The 20,188-nt window shown below is 51.3% G+C and overlaps 1 protein-coding gene across 4 annotated transcripts in view; it reads left to right on the top strand.

The window, feature by feature from the left end:
• PARVA (parvin alpha) overlaps positions 1–20,188 on the top strand; it is a 166,616-nt gene that overhangs the window by 68,932 nt on the left and 77,496 nt on the right. The window contains exon 1 of one of the 4 annotated variants that reach the window (XM_075546052.1): positions 9,822–10,054. The exons of 2 other annotated variants lie outside the window; for them this stretch is intronic. In XM_075546052.1, coding sequence (XP_075402167.1) covers positions 10,009–10,054 — 46 coding nt within the window. In that variant the 5' untranslated portion in view covers positions 9,822–10,008. Of the gene's footprint in view, positions 1–9,821; positions 10,055–10,297; positions 10,341–20,188 lie in introns of those variants that run through there. One more of the 4 variants, XM_075546053.1, reaches the window with a different exon arrangement.

Below are 20,188 nucleotides of genomic sequence, written 5' to 3'. Positions count from 1 at the left end.
ACTGCCTAATGGTCTTAACTGTATAAAAAAAATTCCCTGTACCATGGAATCTGGCCACATCAGAGAACCGTAACATGTACAGGCCTGGGTTTAGGGCGGTATTATGGATTCACTAGCTCCTCCCAAACAAGACGTGTTGGAGTTCTAATCCCTGTACCAAAAACTATGAGTCAGTATCGAAATTGGGGTTTTCTTTGGGGATGTCCATGAGGCCCAAACCCAGCAGGGCCAGCCATAAACCAAAGCACTTTCCAGTGGTGTCTTATTTAAAAAACAAAATGAGACAGAAAAGACACAGAGACATAGGCACTGAGAAAAGGGGCCCTGGCGGGTAGGTGGGGGAGAACCATCAAGGAACAGCCAACCATGCCCAGGGCTGCCGCCAAGCCCGGGCTTCCCCCACAGCCCCCACAGCCCCGGCCCTCCTCACTGGGGCTGCTGGTCTAACCACCGCGACAGTACTCTGGTCTTTCAAGTCACTTGCTTGGGGTAGATTTTGCCTGGCAGCACTAGGAAGCTAAGACAGGCCGGAAATCTTGAAAGGCCATTTAAAAATTCTGTTCACCACAGTATTTTTCCTTCTCTCTTTCTTTCTAATTTTAATCTCCTTTAATTGCCTAGCTGTTGGGAGATGGAGGGATTCCGCTGCTTGCAGCTAGAGAGCATGCTAATCACGGAGGATTATCCCGGAGGACACAGCCTTGGAGTGGGCAGAGGCGAGGCTCAAGTTATAAATTTTGTCTTCTTGACCTCTACTAAGTTGTGGTTCTTCATTTTCCTTTGGAAAAAGACTTCAGACTAGAGAGATAGAAAGATTAGACCATCTGTCATCCTTTAGATGCCAAAAACAAGGAGAATAGTCCCTTGCTTCTCAGCTCTCTGGTAGGAAACTTTTTCCTTTCTTTCTTTTTACTTTTTAATGCTCACCCTTGCAGGTCCCTCTCCAAGGGAGATCATTGGTGATCCGGAGCCTTTTCCCATGACTTAATTGAGGAGGAGAGGACAGCCCAGTTAAGTCTCCCCGAATACATTCTAGGGTAATTGGCTTAAGGCCTTCAGGCTCTTGTTGAAATGAGTGGTTTTGGTTAATCCACACCATGAAGCTGAAAAGCTATTATGTATGTATAATTTAGTTGTGAGGTATTATCAAGAAATTCCATACAGAGGGGGATAAGCTACGGTTTGGGAATGAAAAAATATATATTAGAAGAAAGACACAAGGCATAAGCTCTGTTTCCTACAGATATAAATCAGAGCGCGTTTTACAGCCTTTGCATGACTCAGAGAGAGGTCACTGACCAAACCTGCTGAGAGAGGCAGGATGAAACAAAACCAGCTACATTTCTATGATTTTTCCCCCCGCTGCTGCTAGCGCTTTCATTTGCCCCGTGTAACACAATTTTCCAGAACACTGTAGGAAATATGAGATATGGAATTGCTATCCAGTTCACTGCCTAGCTTCAAAAATGTATGGTGGTAGTTGACTGTCCAAAAAAAAAAAAAAAAAGTAAGGAGAGGCTTACTTTGTAGAAAAATTGCTGACAGTTGAGAGATTGTAAGATTTTGGAATCACGCAGAGTTGGACTGGGAAGGGGCCTCACCCCGGTGGCCCAGTCCTGCCCTTAGACTTGGCGCACGGACCCACTCAATAACATGGAGACGAGGGTGTGCACTGAGTGAGTCCGACTAGAGTGAGGGGCAAGGAAGTAGAAGGCAACAGCTGGGCAGAAGATGGGAGTCCTGGATCATAGACAGTGCCTGCTGCTGCTCTGGGGGAGACCTGGCGAAGCCTGGCGAGTTTGAGCTTCTGTGTAAAATGGAGATCGCCATACCGAGTGAATAAGGTTGTTCTCGGAGGGAATAAGATGCATGTGTAAACTTTGTAAACCATCCAGCAGTTGTCAGGTGTTGTCTTCGTACCACCAAGAGGAAGACATTGAGATTCCCATCACAGGTGATGGCTTATCAGTACTGGAAGCAAGGGCTGTGAGACCTAGGCAGGTAGCGAGGTGCCAGGAAAGACATGGCATGTGTACAGTCAAGACATGCAACACTCGGAGCTTGAAGGCTACCCCAAAGAGGACAGAAGGGACCACCCCTGGCAGAGCAGAAACCTCAAGCCCAAGACAGAAAGCCTCCAGCGCTCAGGTGTACACAGGGATACCGGTTGGGCTCTCTCAAGCACCACCTCAGGGCAGAGAGGCCTTGGGAACGATGCCAGGCCCACAGAGGACGCAGGCAGCAAGCTTGCCTCCGAGGCCCCAAGGGAAAACCAGCTGCTCCCGAAGCTCCATGAAATAAAAGCAGAAGGTTGACACCGTCCTTCAAGGAAGTAAAGGCAAGTTCTAAAGGCGTCACCAACCAGTTGCCAGTGAGCCCACTTTAGTTCGCGGCAATCCATTTGTGCAAACGAGGATTGCTTTCCACGGAGCTCCCAAGGCTGCGGACGTTGAGAACACAGCTGCAGGACTTGCGTTGTGACATTGATTGCCAGGAGTGCAGTCCCCACAGTGTAGCCGCACTCGCTCTTCCCCCTTCCGCCTTGTGGTTACCATTTCCATTCATCCTTCCTTCCTGTGCTTTTGCTCACTGTCCCCATCCCTCCACGCCTGCAGAGCTCTGTCCTTGGGCAGATGCCACTTGCGTTAGTCCGGGTGGACTAGAGGAACAAATTCATAGACACTCATGTGTATAAGAAAGAGCTTTATAGACGAGAGCAATTGAATATTGAGAAAACATCCCAGCCCAGTCCACATCAAGTCCATAAGTCTGATATTGGCCCATATGTCTGATACCAATCTATAAAGCCATCTTCAGACTCACGAAACACATGCAATGATGCCAAATGCAGGAAGATCACAGGCCAGTGGATGGGAAGTCTTGTGGATTCAACACTGGTGTGGGTTTCCACGTGGCTCCTCCAGCCCCCAGGGCTCTGGCTGCCATCAGCATAGCTCCATGTGGCTTGTCACCAGGAATGTCTTGCAGGGAGTGCATGTATCTGGCTTCCAGTGAGCTATTTACCTCCAAATGAGGTCATCAAACTGCGATCTGATTGACAGGCTAGATTTCACCCCTTCACTCTGAAGAGTCTCAGGTTGACACCAGATTATGTAACTACCACCTTACCCTTGTGGTCTTGTATGATTGATGATTCCAAGGAATTGTACCTCTTTGGTGGCATTGTTTATATGTTGACCTGTCCATTGTTTGACTGAAAGTTGAGCCCGAAGGTGAGTTCATTTCCAGCTCTGAAAGATAGTCTAAGGGCCATAGCCTCAGAGATTCTTTTTTTTATGATGTAGGATTTTGTTCTACATTTCTCTTCCATTGTAACCAGGTCTGTCTCTTGTGATCCCTTTCAGAGGGGTGGCAGTGGTAGCTGGGCACCATCTCGTTCTCCTGGCCTCAGTGTTGTGTAGACTGGTGTTGTGTGGGCACTCCTCCATCGGACTCAGGTTACCCGTGCCGTTCTTTCCTCTTGCCCAGGTGCACCGCAGATCGCTGCCCACAAGCTACTCAGACTGTACCCACTGAAAAGGGCGTAGAACATTGTGTTTAGGGCCTATGTTAGGCCCGTTGACCTTGAGGACCCTCATGATTTTGACCCTGGGGACTTCCGAGAAGATGGCACCCGTGTAGAATGCCCCGCTCTGCGCTCTTGTTGTTAGACCAAAAGATCAAGAGTGTCTGCTATGTAAATCATGTGCCAATATATCCATTAAAAATAAAGAAAAAAAGAAAGATTTTGGGCCCTTAGCCCCCAGGTCTGCTACCTCATTCCATCAAAGTGTTTGATTAGGACTAGAAAGTGTGTAATTTTGTTCTCATACGCCATATTATATTTATGAGTACATTTGCAGCACATGTAAGTATATATTTAGAAATATCCTTTTACGTATGGATATAGTTGCGTTTATCTTCTCACACTGCTGGCGGGATAGCATAATTTGGGGGCCCTCTCATCTGTGGGCCCGGACAACAATGGCTTGATGGAGGGATCATGTCATATAACATAGAGCACCTAGTTTACCATACCTTCACACAGTTAGCATCCTGACTCCTGTCTCTCATGTCCTTTCAAGTGCTCGGTGGAGTCCTTCCTCTCCAAGCCTTTGCCCATTCCCCGTCCCTGTGTGGCTCTCCATTGGCTCGTTGCCTGTGCTCCAGTCGTACAGGGTTCCTACCTCGTTCCTGTCGGCCTCGCGGTCTTTCCTGGTCGCTGTGTACTGCTGCGCCTGACTCAGTGATGCCTGAGGCCCTGTCTTCAGACTCTGTCTGGTGCCTGCACCGAGGCAGGTTTGGAGGGCCTCTGCTCCTGGGAAGGGTCTTCCTGGCTTCTTTTTTGTGCGTGGCTTCCCCCCAGGATGGGCTTCCACAATCTCCCTCTCAACTGGCATGCCTTGGGAGACATGGGATTCGGGTTGTTCCCAGGACTCTGCAGGAGTGCATCGAGACGCACGCGGCGAAGAGCCCTCAGTACAAAGAGGAGTCCCGTGAGTTGGTCCAGAGAGTACCCTCAACCCAAACCCACGGGCCAAGAAGAAATGGGCTGCCGTTATAGATGAGTGTGGGCCCAAGCTGAACAGGTTAAAAATACATACTTACACACATACATACATGCATACATACATACATATGAACATACTACTAAAGGTGAGTGTGAGGGACCCAGAACAGGCCACTCAGATGACGCCACCACTCTGATGTATCATTCTGCTCAGTCTAGTGTCTCTTTGGGGCATTTCCACCACGGACAGCCACCGTGAGCATGTCTGGGAGCTCAGTGGGTAGGGGAGGGTAGGAAAGTCAGGATTTCAAGGTAGTCTGAGCAATCTGAGCGTAGCATCCTGTGGTCTGTCCGGAGGGATGCATTCCTGCAGTCAGTGGATGCCATCGAAGGTCCTGTCTCTCAAGGACGGGGCTGACCTCGCTGTCAAATGGACAGTGGTGCAGGGAAGGGCTGTACTGCTTAGAGGAGGGCCAACTTTGTGATCGCGTCTCGGGGGAACCAACGGCGGTAACACGTATTCTTGGAAGCGACCTAGACTGGGTGCATCGGCAGGGACCCAGCGTAACGTGATGCATGCCATCGCCCGCAGTATCTGCGCACCGTTTGCAGAGGCGTGGGCAGAGTGTAGGGCAAATGCAAGGGAGGGTGTAGTGTGCTGGGCCTGACCACCGTGAGGAGCCTGAAGGGACAAGGGTGGGAGTGGTTGCCATATTCCAGAGCTGGGGAAAGCGGGATAGAGAGGACCAGCAGACAGACAGGACCTGGGACCTCTGGTCGTGGTGGCCCTACAGCAAAGGGTATCAGGAAGGGCCACCCTAGCCTGCTTGGTCCCTTTGTCCTCATAATTTTCAGGGATAGCTTCCTCACATTGAACTTCACCCAAAGCCAGAGGGACCCTGTGCCCTCTGAGGCAGTCACTCCTGGGCCGGAGCAGCGGAGAGGGAAACCAGAGAGGCCAACGCCGGGTGTTGGCAGCAGATCTCGTTCTGGCCCCTGCCTTCTGGGGGACTGGTCCTCCCGACCCAGCCTCTTCGGGTTTGGCTGAGGCCTGGGGTGAGGCTGAGCCTCCGGCTGAGCAAGCATCTCTGTTGCATAGAGCTGACAACAGCCGGGCCTGGCATTGCACCTTTAAAATAACAGCTTGCTCCGCACATACGGGGGCCATATGTCCTCAATTGTCCAGGACGTTCTCAATTTCAAATATGCGGGCCTATTTTGCCCATAAGCACACTGGCACTTGTCAGATCACATGGTCCGATTTTTGATTCAGAAAATATGGTCACTGTATGCCTGTACCACAACAAATGCCAGATGGTTTTGAAGAGCTATTTTTTTAATGGTATACTTATCCCAATTGTTAAAGAAAGACAATTTTCTGACGATTGAAGCAATTGAAGGAATTATCAGTGACAACTTTGATGGATCCAATTACATTAAAAACAAAACACCTTTTCCCTCCTCTTCCTTCCTGTTCCTTTTCTTTGAGTACAAAGGAAATCAGCAAAACAAGGAGATAAAAAGAGAAGAAACAGCTTGACAAATAGTTGCAGTGGACATAAATGTTCATACGTAGTGTCTTGGGTCTTTGGGGGGAGTTGTGTATAAATCTGAGCGGTCACAGCCAGGTCTTCATGGGGCAGATGGTCTCAGGATATGAGCCGACAATTCACACGAGAGAAGGTGTTCAGTATAAACTATGATGGGGAGTTGTAAGACATTTGAGTTAAAACAACTGTGGAATACCATTTTACAGCTGTACACGTTGGGGCTAAATCAGTGGGTCTCTAGAGGCAATTTTGCTCCAGTTTCGTTAGACTGAGTATTCCAGAGAAACAAGACTAGTGATACTCACATGTGTATAAGAAGGAACCCAGTCCAACTCAAGTCCATGCCTGGGTCAGTTGCTAGCTGGAGGTGCCTCTAGACTCACAAAGCTGCCAGCCGATGTAGCAGGAAACTGGGAGACCACTGGTCAGTGGGGCAGAGTCTCATGGCTCCAAGGTCAGCAAGAACCTGTCAGGGCGCTGACAGTTCGCAGGGTCAGTAGGCCACCTGGTCTGCTGGCCCCAGAAGGCAGGTACAGGATACACGCAAACAAGGAGAGGGGCAAGAGAGAGTTCTCCAGTCTCTCAGAAGTTGGCTACACTCTCAATGAGACGTCCTTGGGCTGTGACCTCATTGATAGGTTGGACTCCACTCCTGTCTTCCTACAGGTTTGGCAAGTGGACACAAAACCTACCCATCACAGCTCCTAAGGGGACAATTTGGTTTGGACAAGGTCTGGAAGCTCTTTTGGTTCTCACACTGAAGGAGAGGTGCTGCTGGCATCTAGTACGTAGAGGGAGGCCAGAGATACGGCTAAGCATCATGTGATGCCCAAGACAGCGCTCCACAAGAAAGGCTTATCTGGCCCCCATACCCAGCAGTGCCGCTCTCGAGAAGCTCAGAGCTAGACCGTAAACACATAACGAGCTGAGATGATACGTTGAGATGTTTTTATACACCTCCCCCATAGTCTGGCAAAATAATCACCACTAGCAAGAGACTTTTCCAAACTCAGATTGCGTGCCAGACGCCGGTCCAAATACTCTCGGCACAGGTTACCTCCGCTCATTGTTTTCTTTAAGAATGGCTGATGGGATCCCCTGTACGGATGTGAAGACAGGAAAGTTGGGTAACTTGCCCATGGCCACACAGCCAATGAGTACTAAGTCACCAACTCATCGTACGAAGGATAGTCATCAAGCTGTAAAATGTGTCTAATGACTCTATGGAGCCAGGAGCGCTCTGCCATCAGCTCCTCATTTCACCTTTGTCACAAACCTGGAGGTTAAGCGTGCTAGGGTTCATCCCCATATCAGACATGCAGAAAGGTGGACTCAGAGCTTTTATGGATTTTAAATAACTGTTCGTCCCCCTCTCCTGCAACCACGCACACCGTGCGCTAAACGCCAAGAATTTAAAGCCCTTGAGACTAATTTTCTTTTACCCATTCCTCTCCAAGTACTGGTGCTCTGTTGAATTGGAAATGTGAATCACTTAGATGCTAACCTTTCTAGAACAAGTTTACAGAAGATAAAGTTGTCTGTGTAATACAAGTAAGATCTTTCTGGTTGGCTTTTTAATGTATACTCCCCTAGCATATTTCACCACGGACAAAATAAAATCAAGATTATGAATTCGAAACAAAAGAGAGAATAGAAGGACTTTGTTGCTTGTGACCGACAGCGATCCGACTGCCGAGCCCAGAGTCTGGCCAGAGTGCACCGTAGGCACCTGACTTGGGGGAAGAGGATGGCATGTCGGGTGTTGGATGCTGGTGGGTGGACCAGTTGAGGTCCAGCTGCAGCTTGGCCACTGTGCTGAGTTCGTTGGCTCTGGTTTGTTGTCTCTACTGGACCTTGGAGCTGCCCCAGGAGAGAATATGGCCTTGGTGACCAGTAGACCCCAGGAGTGGTGGACGCTGGTGGAGAACCAGGTTCTCTGGCTTCTCCTTCTGGGACTTGTCCAAAACACGCAGAATACTCTGATCACCAGGAACTAACAACCCTTGACCACTTGACACCCCCAGATTTTGGGCACCTTTGAAAATCTCTCTGACCACCTCCAAGAGGAAGGGCGGACCTTGCTTGGCTAGATGCTCAGGTTCCTGCCTAATAACACTTGATGACACACGAGGCTAGGTAGAGAGAGACCTCCCCACCCCCCATCTGATATCTGGATATTTTCAGAAGCTAGATAATTGTATCCTATTTACATCAAACATGCAGGTAACTCTAGACTTGTCCCTCTGTATTCTTTCTGGGAGGCATAATAGGATTGTGAATGACAGTAATTGACATTACATGCACTAATTACATTTCCTTTGCTGTGAATCAGAACCTTTTAGTTCAGCCCTGCAGTGCTGTTTCTAGAGCTCTCTTTTACATACCCTAATGCGGTGGGCAGCAGGTAGGGCATGCGTTCATTTCTCCGTCGTCTGCGTCCCACGGATAAATGGGATAATGTGTGCAAGGGGCCTGGCTGAATGCCAGTCCCATAAGAATGATTCATCAAAGATGTTAGCTCGATTTGCGTGTGCGGTCCTTGAGCTGTTCGCCATGTAAACAGAGCTGCGCCTCTTAGATGATCCTGATCATGTAAATCAGGGATGAGGCAGGAAAGAGCCCTCTTCTCAAAGTCTCATGGGTAATTGACACCCCATCCTTTCTCCTCCGAGGGCTTCTAGGTGGTCAGTGGGGTCCCTGAGCGAATACGCTTGTCAGCAGCTCATCAAGAGGTAGGAGTCCGTGTCCACTCAGAGGGGCCTAGGAAGAAACACCTGGCGATTGCTGCCAAACAGCCACTGCACACCCTGTTGTGCACAGTTCTGCTCTGCACACCTGGAGCTGCCAGGTCTTAGAATCGACTTTAGAGTGCACTGAGCTTCTTTCCTGCAGGGGCAGGAGGTGTTAGAGTTTGGTTTTGTTTTTAACCTTTTCTCAAAAAGTTAGAAGTATCCCCCATAACTACCTGCCACTGCTAGAACTGAAGAGGCCAAGTTGGGGTGTCGGGCGCTCAGACCAGAGCCCCCTCCCTTCATTCCCGGGGCAGGAAGCATCAGGTCATGGCATGTACAGCTGGGGCCCAGCTCGGGTCTGCTGCCCTGGAGTGGGGGAGCACCTCTGCAGGACTCCACAGGAGGACCCAGGTGTAGGTCTGTCTGGGTCAGACGGGGGTGGGGTGGGGGGGGCCCTGCCTGACTCTGACCCAGGTGTCTGTCCTGCAGTCAAGCACTTTCCCTGCGCCCGGCTCTCAGCAAGGCCATCTAGGCTCCATTCTCAGCCTCTTCTCACCCAGGAGCGTAGTCTTGGGGGGCTGACCACAGTGGTGAGCAACCCTGCTGAGTCACAGCCCCCCCCACCCCCGCCCACATTTAGCCCTTCTGGGAAGCACTTCGGAGTCTCAGCGGGAGTACTCCCCCAGAGCGCACATGAACTAGTCCCAGCATCTGAGTAATCCATTTAGCCCAGAGCCAGTACTGGGTCATCTGCAGTGGAAACAGGCGCACCATGCCAGGACCTGCCTCCTCTGGCCGGGACTTTGCGTTCAGCCAACCAACCAACAAACCCAAAGGGCCACAGAGACAAATAATCAAATACACAAGCCATTACACCCCACCCCCACCCCTCCTGCCCCAAGGACGTGATAAGATTCTGTTCGGGAATGTGGGTGTGGATGCCCTCACATCTTCCTCCAACTACAGCCCCGTGCCAGGCTCCCGCAGCTCCTCCGACGGCTTTAGGGACCTCACGTCCAGGGCTCTCTGGGGTCACCTGGCTATAGTCACCGCTTGCCTCTTCTGCCTGAGTAGATGTTGAAGAGCTCACTTCTTTGAGTAGTCTGAGAACAACCAAGTCCCCTGAATACGACCCCGTTTGTCAGTGGCCCCTAGCAGTTAGCCCCCTGCAAGGACCCACTGTCTGCTCAGACAGGGGCTTGGGGTCTGTATCCGGATGGAGCAGAAGCAAGCCGGCACGTCAGATTTCCAGTTGCCAAGAGGTGAGAGGCAGAATCTCGCTGGCTCTCTGCAGCAGGGCCGTGAGTCTCTTGTGGCATCATATTAAATTATGTAGGCAGCCACTTGCTCTCCCCCGGTGCTCTGATCTGCGAGGTGTAGTGAGCAGGCGGCATTCTCTGAAGGAGCCCGATCGAAACCTCAGCTACCTCTGAAGAGCTCTAGACCTTGGGAGATTGGCCTGGCAGCAAGAGGTCCGCTCTGGGCAGAGGATACCATGATTGTGGCTGGAATCCCAGACCATGGGCTGCGGGGCATTATGCCCTAAAGGTAGGTGGGAGCCTGGACCGAGTGGAGCACGTTCCTGTGGGGGGATTTTCTTGCTGGAAGGGGCCTGAGCCGGCTTCAGACTCACTTCTGCTATTTGAGGTGCCGAGATGTTAGGATGTTAGCTGCTCCTCCTCGTGCCTTCGAAGGATCTTTCTTGCAACCTAGCCTGCATGAGTCTAGGTCTGTTACTCGAGTTAAGTATCGAGGGGTATGCATCTGTGCATGCGTGTGTGTGTGTGTGTGTAAATGTTTAGAAGGAGAAGGGAGGGGGTGAGGATGAACAAAGTAAGGCATGGAGGGCTTGGGCAAGGAAAACACTAGGTGATTTCTCTAATGGCTGTTGGCACTATTGGGTGAGCATTGGTGTTAGCTCAAACCCACCGTCTACTCCGCCGGAGACAGGTGAGCCTGTCTGCTCCTGTAAGGATGTACAGCCTCCGGCACTCTCTCTCAGATCACTGTGGGTCAAATCAACTCGGTGGCAGTAGGTTGGGCTTGGATTTGGGTGCTCTACACACGAGTCAGTATAAGCAGGGCTTCTGAAAAGCCTGGTGGCACTGTTGGGGTACGTGTCGGACATATAACCCCAAGGCAGGCAGTTTAAACCTCCCAGCCCCCTAAGGGAGAAAGTCAAGGCTGTCCGTCTGCTCCTGGAAGCCTTACGCCTCAGAAACCCTGTACAGGGCTGCCATGGGTTGGAATCGACTCGACGGCATTGGGTTGTTTAGGAGTTTCTCAGATTGTAGAAGAAAACTTCTGGTCTCTTTGAGCGTTTAGCCTGCTAAATGCTTTTCCCAAGACCGAATAACCAGCTGTGCCCCCCTATTTAGTGCAGAGAGAGTGTTATGATTCTCGTTGGGCATAAGAGGAAAATGCCTTCCTTCAGAAGTCCATCATTAGGAATGCCTCCTGGGCTCTTCCAGTTCCCCTGCAAATAGATTATAACCCCGATCAGGCAGGGGTTTGACTGATGTGTGTGCAAATTCTTGACAAGACTTCCCACTCACCTCCCACCCCTAGGTTGAACCTGGTTGGAAAATTCACATTTGGGTTTATGATTGAGTGGAAATGCACCATCTCCCCTCTACTCAGTACTGAATTTTGGTAGGGTAGGGCCTGTCAGTCTGGGCTCCTTGATCGGGTTTCTGAAAGACTTCATTCTAGTAGTAGAGGCGCCATCCTGTGTGCACAGGTGGTTCCGTGCTCAGCTGCTAACTGAAAGGTTGGTGGTGACATTCACCCAGAGGCACTTCTGCAGAAAGTCCTGGTGATCTCCTTCCGAAAGGCCAGCCTTGTGTGCGTGCCACACCCCTGACTCAGGATCTATGATGGCAACTAGTGTGGTTTGCGTTGAACAGAGGGTGGAGAAGAGCTGCTTCCAGACACATGGGCGTTGAGTGATGGCCCCGGGGAAGAGGTCTCCATGGCTCCACTGCAGATGGGTGGGGGGTGGGGGAGCTGGTTTCTCCCGGGGGTTCAGACTGCTTTCATCACAATTGTCGTGGGTGACATGGCAAACCTCAAGGTCACTTATTTGTACCTTGTGGGAAGTTGTTCCTGCTTGGCATCCCAGCAAGAGAAGAGGAAGTCAGCTAGAGCTTATCATGATCCCTGGGGCTTCCTCACCAGCCAGGCTGCTTGTCCTTGGCTGGGGGCAGTGGGTAAGGCAGGCACTCCAGAAGAAAGGTGGTGAGAGAGAGAGGGCCAAAGCAAGAATGGCATTTCTGTGAGGTTTCATTTGCAATCTGTGGGGACTGGTGGAGAGGAATATTCGCAAGTTATTTATCTTTTTGTTCATTCTATAATTTGGTCCTGAATATCCCTAGTCAATTTTCTTTCTGGCCTTAATAGATTTTCATCGTGGATTGAAATGGAAATCTGTGCATTGTGAGTGAGGTGAATCGTCGCGGAGTTTTGTAATGAGCCCCTGGTAGGTTAAGGATAGTCATCCGCGCTGCCACAGTCCCTACAGAGTCTTCCCCTCATAATGGTACTGTTCTTGATGCTCAAGCAAAGCTCCTTGTCCTGGCCCACTTGCTTATTTTTTTAAAAACTAGTCAGTGGTTTACGTGTGCTCCCTCTGCTTGGAACCCATCTTAAGCACTGTTAAAGTAAATGAATGAAAACCTCCTTCTGTGGGATTTCTAACACGCGAAAGGCAGGAAGATTCGTGTTCGTGTGATACAGCCCCAATGAACTGTCACCCAACGTCAGCGATCATTACCCTGCATCTGTTCTTACGTCAGTTGTACCGGCTACTAGGAGCTCAGGCGGTGTAGTAGTTCACCGTTGTATGGCTAGCAACGAGGTGAGCGGTTCGAAACCACCAGTCACTCCTCTGGAGCAAGACAGGGTTTTCTACTCCCGTAAAGAGTTCCAGTCTTGGAAACCCACAGGGGCCGTTCTGTTTTGCTCTGTAGGGCCGCTATGAGTGGGCATCAGTTCAATGGCAGTTGAGTTTAGAGTTTGGGTTTATCGGTCCCGTGTCCCCTGCCAGAACAATGTCTGAGTATAAAATGGCTCCCAGACATGTCATTTATCTGCCAAGGTGTCAGTAAAGCTCTTACACTTAAGGATCCTTTAAAAAATATAATTACTGGAGGGTAAGTCAAAAAAGTATTGCTACTGGGTTTCATGGCCATGCATGCATAGTTCATGCCTACATTCCAAACGGCATGTTTAAACATGTCTCTCCATCAATGGATGGCTGTAGACATTCTTATAGTAACACACGTGTATTACGCGAGTTAAGGTGTCCTCCTAACACCAGATGCCATCAAAGCAGTGGCTTCTGAGGGGATCTGTAGGCCCTGGAGATCCAAGGCGGAGAGGCCAGTGCAGGAGGTTCTTAGAGCTGGTTTTCAGGCACTCCAGTGCGTTGGCATCCACTTGATGGCACCTAACAACAAAGAGACAATGACGGGAGGTGCTCTTGAACCCCCGCCTCTCCCACTGCCACAACCCAAGGAGAGTCCCAGGGATCCTGATAAGCCTGGCTTCTTTCAAAGGCTCTGGCTGAGTGTCTCTTCTCTTGCTGGGATGCCAAGCATGGCCATCTTCCCAGAAGGTACAAATAAGTGACCTTGAACGCCTGATGCCCATTCTCCATGGACAAGGATGATATCGGGCCTTGTGATGAAGAAGCTTCAGAAACTGAAAACCGCATTGGGGAGAAAAAGGCCAGGAAAGTTACATCAAGGAATTTTTCCCATTATGACAACACACCTGCCCATTCTTTGAGGGTAGCCAGAGGTGTCCTATGGGCCTTTCATTGGGAAAACTTACTTCATTTACCCTTCAGTCGTGATCCTGCCCCATTAGGCGTATTTTTTCCCACCAAAGTTAAGGCACGGGCTGCGTGTCCCTGAAGGATGTGAAAATGACCAGCGTTACCTGCCTTAAAACAAAAGACTCTAGATTCATCAGGGACATGCACAGGCCGAGCTGGAGGATACTCGCACCTTAGATGTTTGTTTAAGAATGGGGTCCATGACTCGATGACAGTACTTTGTAACAGGCTCTCATATCCCACACAGAAAGATGGGGGCATGGAAATGAAAAGGCGCACTGTTGCGTCGGTCCCCACCCAGGCCGTGTAACGCAGAGCAGAACTGCTCATGGGTTTCCAAGGCTGCAGAGTTTCACAGGAGCAGAAAGCCTCATCTGTCTCGTGCACAGCAGCTGGTGGCATTGAACCGCTGACCTTGGTTGTGATTAGCGTTCCAACAGGTAACTAACTCATTATACTTCCTAGTAGGAAGCCATGGTGTGTTGGTCCCTGGTAAGAGAATGCTTAGGTTCGTCTTGTGTATCTTCTGCCTCAGATCAAGAACCAACCATTTGTCCACGGAGCCTTGGCTCCTTTTCGTGGGAAATGGCCTTTTTAGGAACCATAGGCCCGGAGCTGTGGATGCACCATTTCCCCAGATCTTTGTGCTCTGGAAATTCATCGAAGCCACAGTCCCCATTATGGGTACCACCGCCCACTCTGATTGCCCACCATTCCTCCCTGTCACTGCCCTGCTGTCTCCCCTGCCCTCACTTGCCCACCTCCCGGACCATAATCTCCTCCTCCAGTGACCTGCCTCGGGGCCAGCAGGACACCATTGGGTCCCAAATATTCTTCTACCTTTTTCTTCTACTCTTTGCCAGCCCCCCATCCTCTTTGTAACCATTGGAAGCCCCAGGCTGGAGGATCGAGCCTCATTCTATAAAGTCTCTTCCAACTCTGCATTTGGGCTCCAGTGGCTTGTCAAGCTGTTCTTATTCAGTGCTTGAATGTCTCCTTAGGCCCAGGCTAGAAAAGATAGGGATGGGTAAATGACTGCTTACTCACTGTTTTCTGAGGCAGGGACTGCCTTGCTCGAACACTGGGTTGTACACATGTGGAACAGAGAGTTGGAACCTAACAACAACTATGCTGGGCATTTTCAAGGGTCCTCAAACTATGGCCCGCGGGCCACATGCGGCCCGCCAAGGACATTTATTCAGCCGCTGGGTATGTTTGCTGCCACTGCCTGTCCTGCGCAGAAGACAACTCGTGCATAGGAATTTGTTCATCTTTTTTTTTTTAAAGCTATAGTCTGGCCCTCCAACAGTCTGAGGGACAGTGAACTGGCCCCCTGTTTTAAAAGGTTGAGGACCCCTGTTCTATGTATTATGTCACCTGAGCTTCCTTACAGACCTCTGAGCTGAAGAAGTATGGGTCCCATGCGAGAGGGCAAGAAACGTGCACTAAGAGGGAGAGCTAGGAGTCATCTCAGGCCTACCTTTCTCCAGAATGCAGACTGCCTGCTCACAGTAGACTGTGTCCCAGGAGGACCTGCTTAGGTGGATGCCCCAGGAAACCACTTCATAGCTGTCCTGCCAGTTTGTAATGCCCCATTGCTTTCAAGATGGCATGCATTGTAGATGTTCTCAAGTCCCTGGGTGTCCAAATGGCTAAGGTGCTAGGCCGCTCACTTGCATCCACCCAGACACACCTCCAAAGAAAGCCTTGTCTCTCTACTTCCGTAAACCAGCCACTGAGAGCCTGCGGGAGCACAGGGGTCGCCATGCGTTCTGGCCCTCAGCCTCACTTTCAGACAGCACACACCCTCACCCAGCCACGCTTACCCCAGATGTGCCCTGTGGACGCTCCCAGCCGTTTAGGGGTGCCTCTCCTCCTCCTGCGGGACTCCTGATTCCCCTTTCATCCTGCTGATGTCCACTCCCGGAGGAGGAGCTCAGCGACACACTGTGTGCTGTGCTGGGCCCTGGGTCCTATCCATCACCGTGGCCTCGGGCCCCGGCCCAGTGCCTAGCCCAGGAGAGTTGCTCGCAGTGCTGTTGATGACATATTGAAATGAAGGAGGGGATGTGGTACTCTTGCTCACACAGCTGTAGCACTGCTCTCTTACGGGTCGAGTTTCTTGCCGCCATCACCACTTTCTCCTTCGGCTGTGTGTGTCTATTTTTGTCCCCGAGTTAAATCATGCTCTGGGTCTGGGAGACGCAGCCGGAATGAGGCCCCCAGCACACTGCCTTGTGCACAGTCAAGACCCAGTCCTTGCCTGTTGAAGTGAATCAGACAGGAGGTTGTACGAAAGGAAGCTGCCGTGCATGTGTCGGGCTCGCCGGCAGCAGCGCCCCACAGACCACTGAGGCAGCTCGGGTTTGCTGCGGTCTATTTGAGTAGGTTCTCTGTGCAGCTTTGCTGTCAACAAGGACTGCGGGCGTGCCACGGGCAGGCGGGGAGGTGGGAAGAGCTGTGTGGCTATTCAATACACAGTGACCAGCAGCATTTCCCCATATCCAGTGAGGTGGCCCCTGGCTTTCTAGTTTGGGGTGAGACTCGGTCCTTAATGCCAACCCCCCAAAAACCCATGGCCATCGAGTCAGTTCTCACTCAGTGACACAGGATAGAGTTTCCAAGGCTGTGAATCTTTTTTTTTTTTTTGTAATTTATTTTACCATATTTCATTTTTTTTAAAATCTTTTTATTAGGGCTCATAAAGCTCTTATCACAATCTGTACATACATCAATTGAGCAAAGCACCCTTATACATTCGTTGCACTCGTCACTCTCATAATTCACCTTCCACTTGGGTTCCTGGAATCAGCTCAGTTTCCCTTTTTTCCCCCCCATCCCCCTCCCTCCCCAATCCCACCCATGGTCCCTTGATAGTTTATAAATAATTATTATATCTTATCTTACACTCCCCGGCGTCTCCCCTCACCCGCCTCCCCATTGCCCATCTCCCAGAGAGGAGGTTACACATAGATCTCCGAGGTCGGTTCTCCCTTTCTACATGCCCTTCCCTCCTGGTGTCGCCACTCCCACCACTGGTGTTGAGGGGTTCGTCTGTCCTAGATTCCCTGTGCCTCCAGATCCCCACTGCACCGCTGTACATCCTCTGGTATAACCAGGTCCGCAAGGCAAGGTAGAATTGGGGTCATGATGACTGGGAGGGGAGGAAGCGTTCAGGAACTAGAGGAAGGTTTTGAGTTTCATTGTTGCTACACTGAACCCTGAGTGGCCCATCTCCTCCTCACTACCCCTCTGGAAGGGGTGTCCAGCTGTCTACAGGTGGGCATTGGGTCCCCAACATGCACTCCCCCTCTTTCACGGTGATGTGATTCTCGCCACCACCCCACCTTTGATGTTGGAGACCTGGTCTCCTCTGTCCTTCATGGTCACCTATGTTGGTGTGCTGCTTCCGTGTGGGCTCGGTTGCTTCTGGGCTAGATGGCCACTTGTTTGCTTTCAAGCCAAGGCTGTGAATCTTTACAGAAGCTCCTAGCCTCATCTTTCTCCCTTGGAGGTGCCAAAGGGTTTGAACCACCCACCTTGCCTGGTTAGAAAGAAGTTCAGTGCTTCCCCGACAGAGCCACCTGGGCTCCTCTCATGAAGGCCAAACCAAAACTCCAACTCAATGCGGTGGAGCCAATTCTGACTCACAGCAAGCCTGGAGGACAGGGTGGAACTGCCCCCTGTGACTTTCGGAGACGGCAACTGTTTCCCGGAGTAGAAGGCTGGGTCTTTCCCCCGTTCCTGAGTGCCTAGGAGGTCTAAATGATAAGCAGATGCTTCTGCCTGGAGTCTCAGGCACAGCACACGCTTGCCTTCATTGCGGCCCCCAGGTCCACATCCTTCCCTATCCCAGTTTCTTTTCTTCAGGATTCCCATGCAGGCGTTGAGGCATCTGGTGGAGCTTCTCGCTTGGGCTGTGGGCCTCTGCTGGCAGGGGAGAGGGCTCTGGGGCCAGCATCGTCATGCTGCTCAGTGCCACCTCCCTCAGGGCACCGAGCACCCAAGTAACCTGGGAGACAGATACCTTCAGATGTGCACATCGTAGTTTGAATTGCACACTGCAGTACGTGAAGTACACAGGTTCTGGCACCACCTTTTCCAGAAGCCCTCCCTGGTTCCACCGAAGGGGCAGTGCATGCCTGAGGCTCCCTCGGTCCCTGGAGCCATGCCTGGGTCAGCCCTCAGCGCACTGGGACTCTGCCAGCACATGACTCAAGTGCCAAGGGCCAGGACTCCTTCTTTCCTAGAATGGTACGTGGCATGCAGCAGGCAGTCAGTCATAGGGAAGGGTGGGAAGGAGGGCATAAGCAATTTGACACGTCCCCATTCCGACAAATGGTAGGGCCAGGGCCATAGACTGCCCCCAGCACTGAGACTTCGTGATGGCGATGAGCTACTAGCTCCAAGAATTCGGCTGTTTGAGCAGGAAGAAAGCATCTGTGTTCCAGAATGGCTCTCCGACATCCTCACTGCCATCAAGTTACTTCCAGCTCATAGCAACCCTATAGGACCAGGTAAAAAGATCCACCACAGGTCTCCAAGACGGTAACTCTTGATGGGAGGAGAAAGCCTCATCTTTCTCCCTCGGGCAGGTTGGTGGTTTTGAACTGCTGGCTTTGTGGTTAGCAGCTCAATGCATAACCACTATCTCTTCCATAATCACTAGTTCTCATAACTGAGGCTCCTTCAGAAGAGTTATAAAGGGTACAATAATGGGCAGCAAGCACTTGGCACAGGGTGGGGTCTCAGTGCGAGCTAGGGCCCTGTCTCTTACCCAGAAGTTTCTTTGGGGAAATGTGTGCTCCGAACCGGGCATGACCTGGCAGCTGCTCAGACTGGAGCCCGAGCAAGGTCAGGACTAGGGCTGTGTCTTGACCACTCTGAATCTCCAGTGGGGGCATGGCGTAGGGCCAGTACTAAGGAAGAGTTTCTTGTTCCTTTGCACTGCCTCCCTGGGTGGTATAAGCCATTAACACAGTCGGCTGCTAACCCAAAAAGGCAGGCACCTTGGAAGAAAGGCCTGGTAACCTGCTTCCGAAAACTCGGCCGCTGAAAACCTGTGGAGCACCTGGGTCGACACAGTTGGAACTGACTCAATGGCAGCTGTTCGTGGTCAATGTCATAGCACAGAGACCGAGTCTGTAGCCAGTCACTCTCACCTGGCTTTCTCAGTGAGTGTGCGCCCCTTCTTGGTTTGTTTCTTGCTGTCAGGCACCACGTGAGCAGATTGGTTCCACCTCATAGCAGCCCTGTGTACGAGAGAACGAAATACTTCCCGGTCCTGCGCCATCCTCACCATTGCTCTTGCGTTTGGGCCATTGCTGGAGCCACTGTGGCGATGCACTTTGTCTGGGTCTCCCTCTTTTTCTCTGTCCCCCTCCTTGGCCAAGCATGATGTCCTTCTCCAGGGGCTGGTTGGTGTCTCCTGATAATATGTCTGAAGAATGTGGGACCAGGTCTCGCCATCTTGCCTCTAAGGAGCATTCTGAGTGTACTGCTTCCCAGACAGACCAGTTAGCTCTTTCGGCAGTCCATGGTACTTGCAGTGTTCTTTGCTAACACCACAGAGACGGCGAGTCTCCGTTTTCATGTTTCCGCGGGGTACCTCTGCCAGGAGGGAGCCAGCTCCAGGGGCCCGCAGATAGCCAGCTCAGGAAGCACCCTGTGTTGCCTCTTCCTCCATCTCCACCCCAAGAGGTGGAGAGCGCCTAAATAGCCCTCCGCAGATGAAGGAGCCTGCCGCAGAAAACAGCCCTTCATAAGAGAAATGGGGCCCTGCTCATCTACCGGGGTCACAACAGCTTCCCAAGCGGCCCTGGACAACAATTGAGCAGCCATGAAAAACTGTTGTACAACAAGCCATGACCAAGGATACAGGGTAGGCATCTGCTTTTGCAGCCGCCCCCCCCACACCATCGTTCCAGTTCCCCAAGGGCGGCATCAACCACTGACTTGGATTAATCTTGAAAACGCTCTACCTCGTCAATACGTCCATCATCCCGTAAAGGCAAATGTTATGCTCCCACGTTATGGAATATCTAGAATAGGCCAGTGTAGAGAGACAACGATTTACTAGTGGCTGTGGCGGGGGGGCGGGGGTTAGGAAGCAGTGATTGACAGCTTCTTTGAGGTGACCATAGAAAGCACGGCAAGACCCAGTGATGACGGCACGACGTGTCGGGGATAGCGGCGTCCCTGGATTGTGCACGCAAAAGGCAGGTTGCTTTGGCGCCTGTTGTGTTAAAAAAGGGGGATGGTGGTGGTGATTACTTCCTTTTCTTCAGCTGCCACAGAGGCTGGTCCCCCGCAGAGTGGCCAGGCAGCCCTAGGGTTATACATGTGCAAGCTCCTTCCCATTCAGCTTTCTCCGGGTTCTCCGTCCTCCGCACACTCCGGTTCCGGCCACACCAGCTCGGGCTGCAAACATGGCGTCGTGTGTATTTTCGGGCCTTTGTTCACAGCCTGGGTGATAGCTGGGAAGTGTGGTAGCGGCCTAGCGAGAAGATTGAGATGTTTTCATATAAACAAAAGCTGTTCCCAGAAACTGCTTGCAGGG

Source organism: Tenrec ecaudatus, chromosome 4 (assembly GCF_050624435.1).
Source record: "Tenrec ecaudatus isolate mTenEca1 chromosome 4, mTenEca1.hap1, whole genome shotgun sequence".
Taxonomy (NCBI): domain Eukaryota; kingdom Metazoa; phylum Chordata; class Mammalia; order Afrosoricida; family Tenrecidae; genus Tenrec; species Tenrec ecaudatus.
The sequence above is the reverse complement of the archived record's forward strand: the minus strand, read 5'-3'. Positions and strand labels throughout refer to the sequence as shown.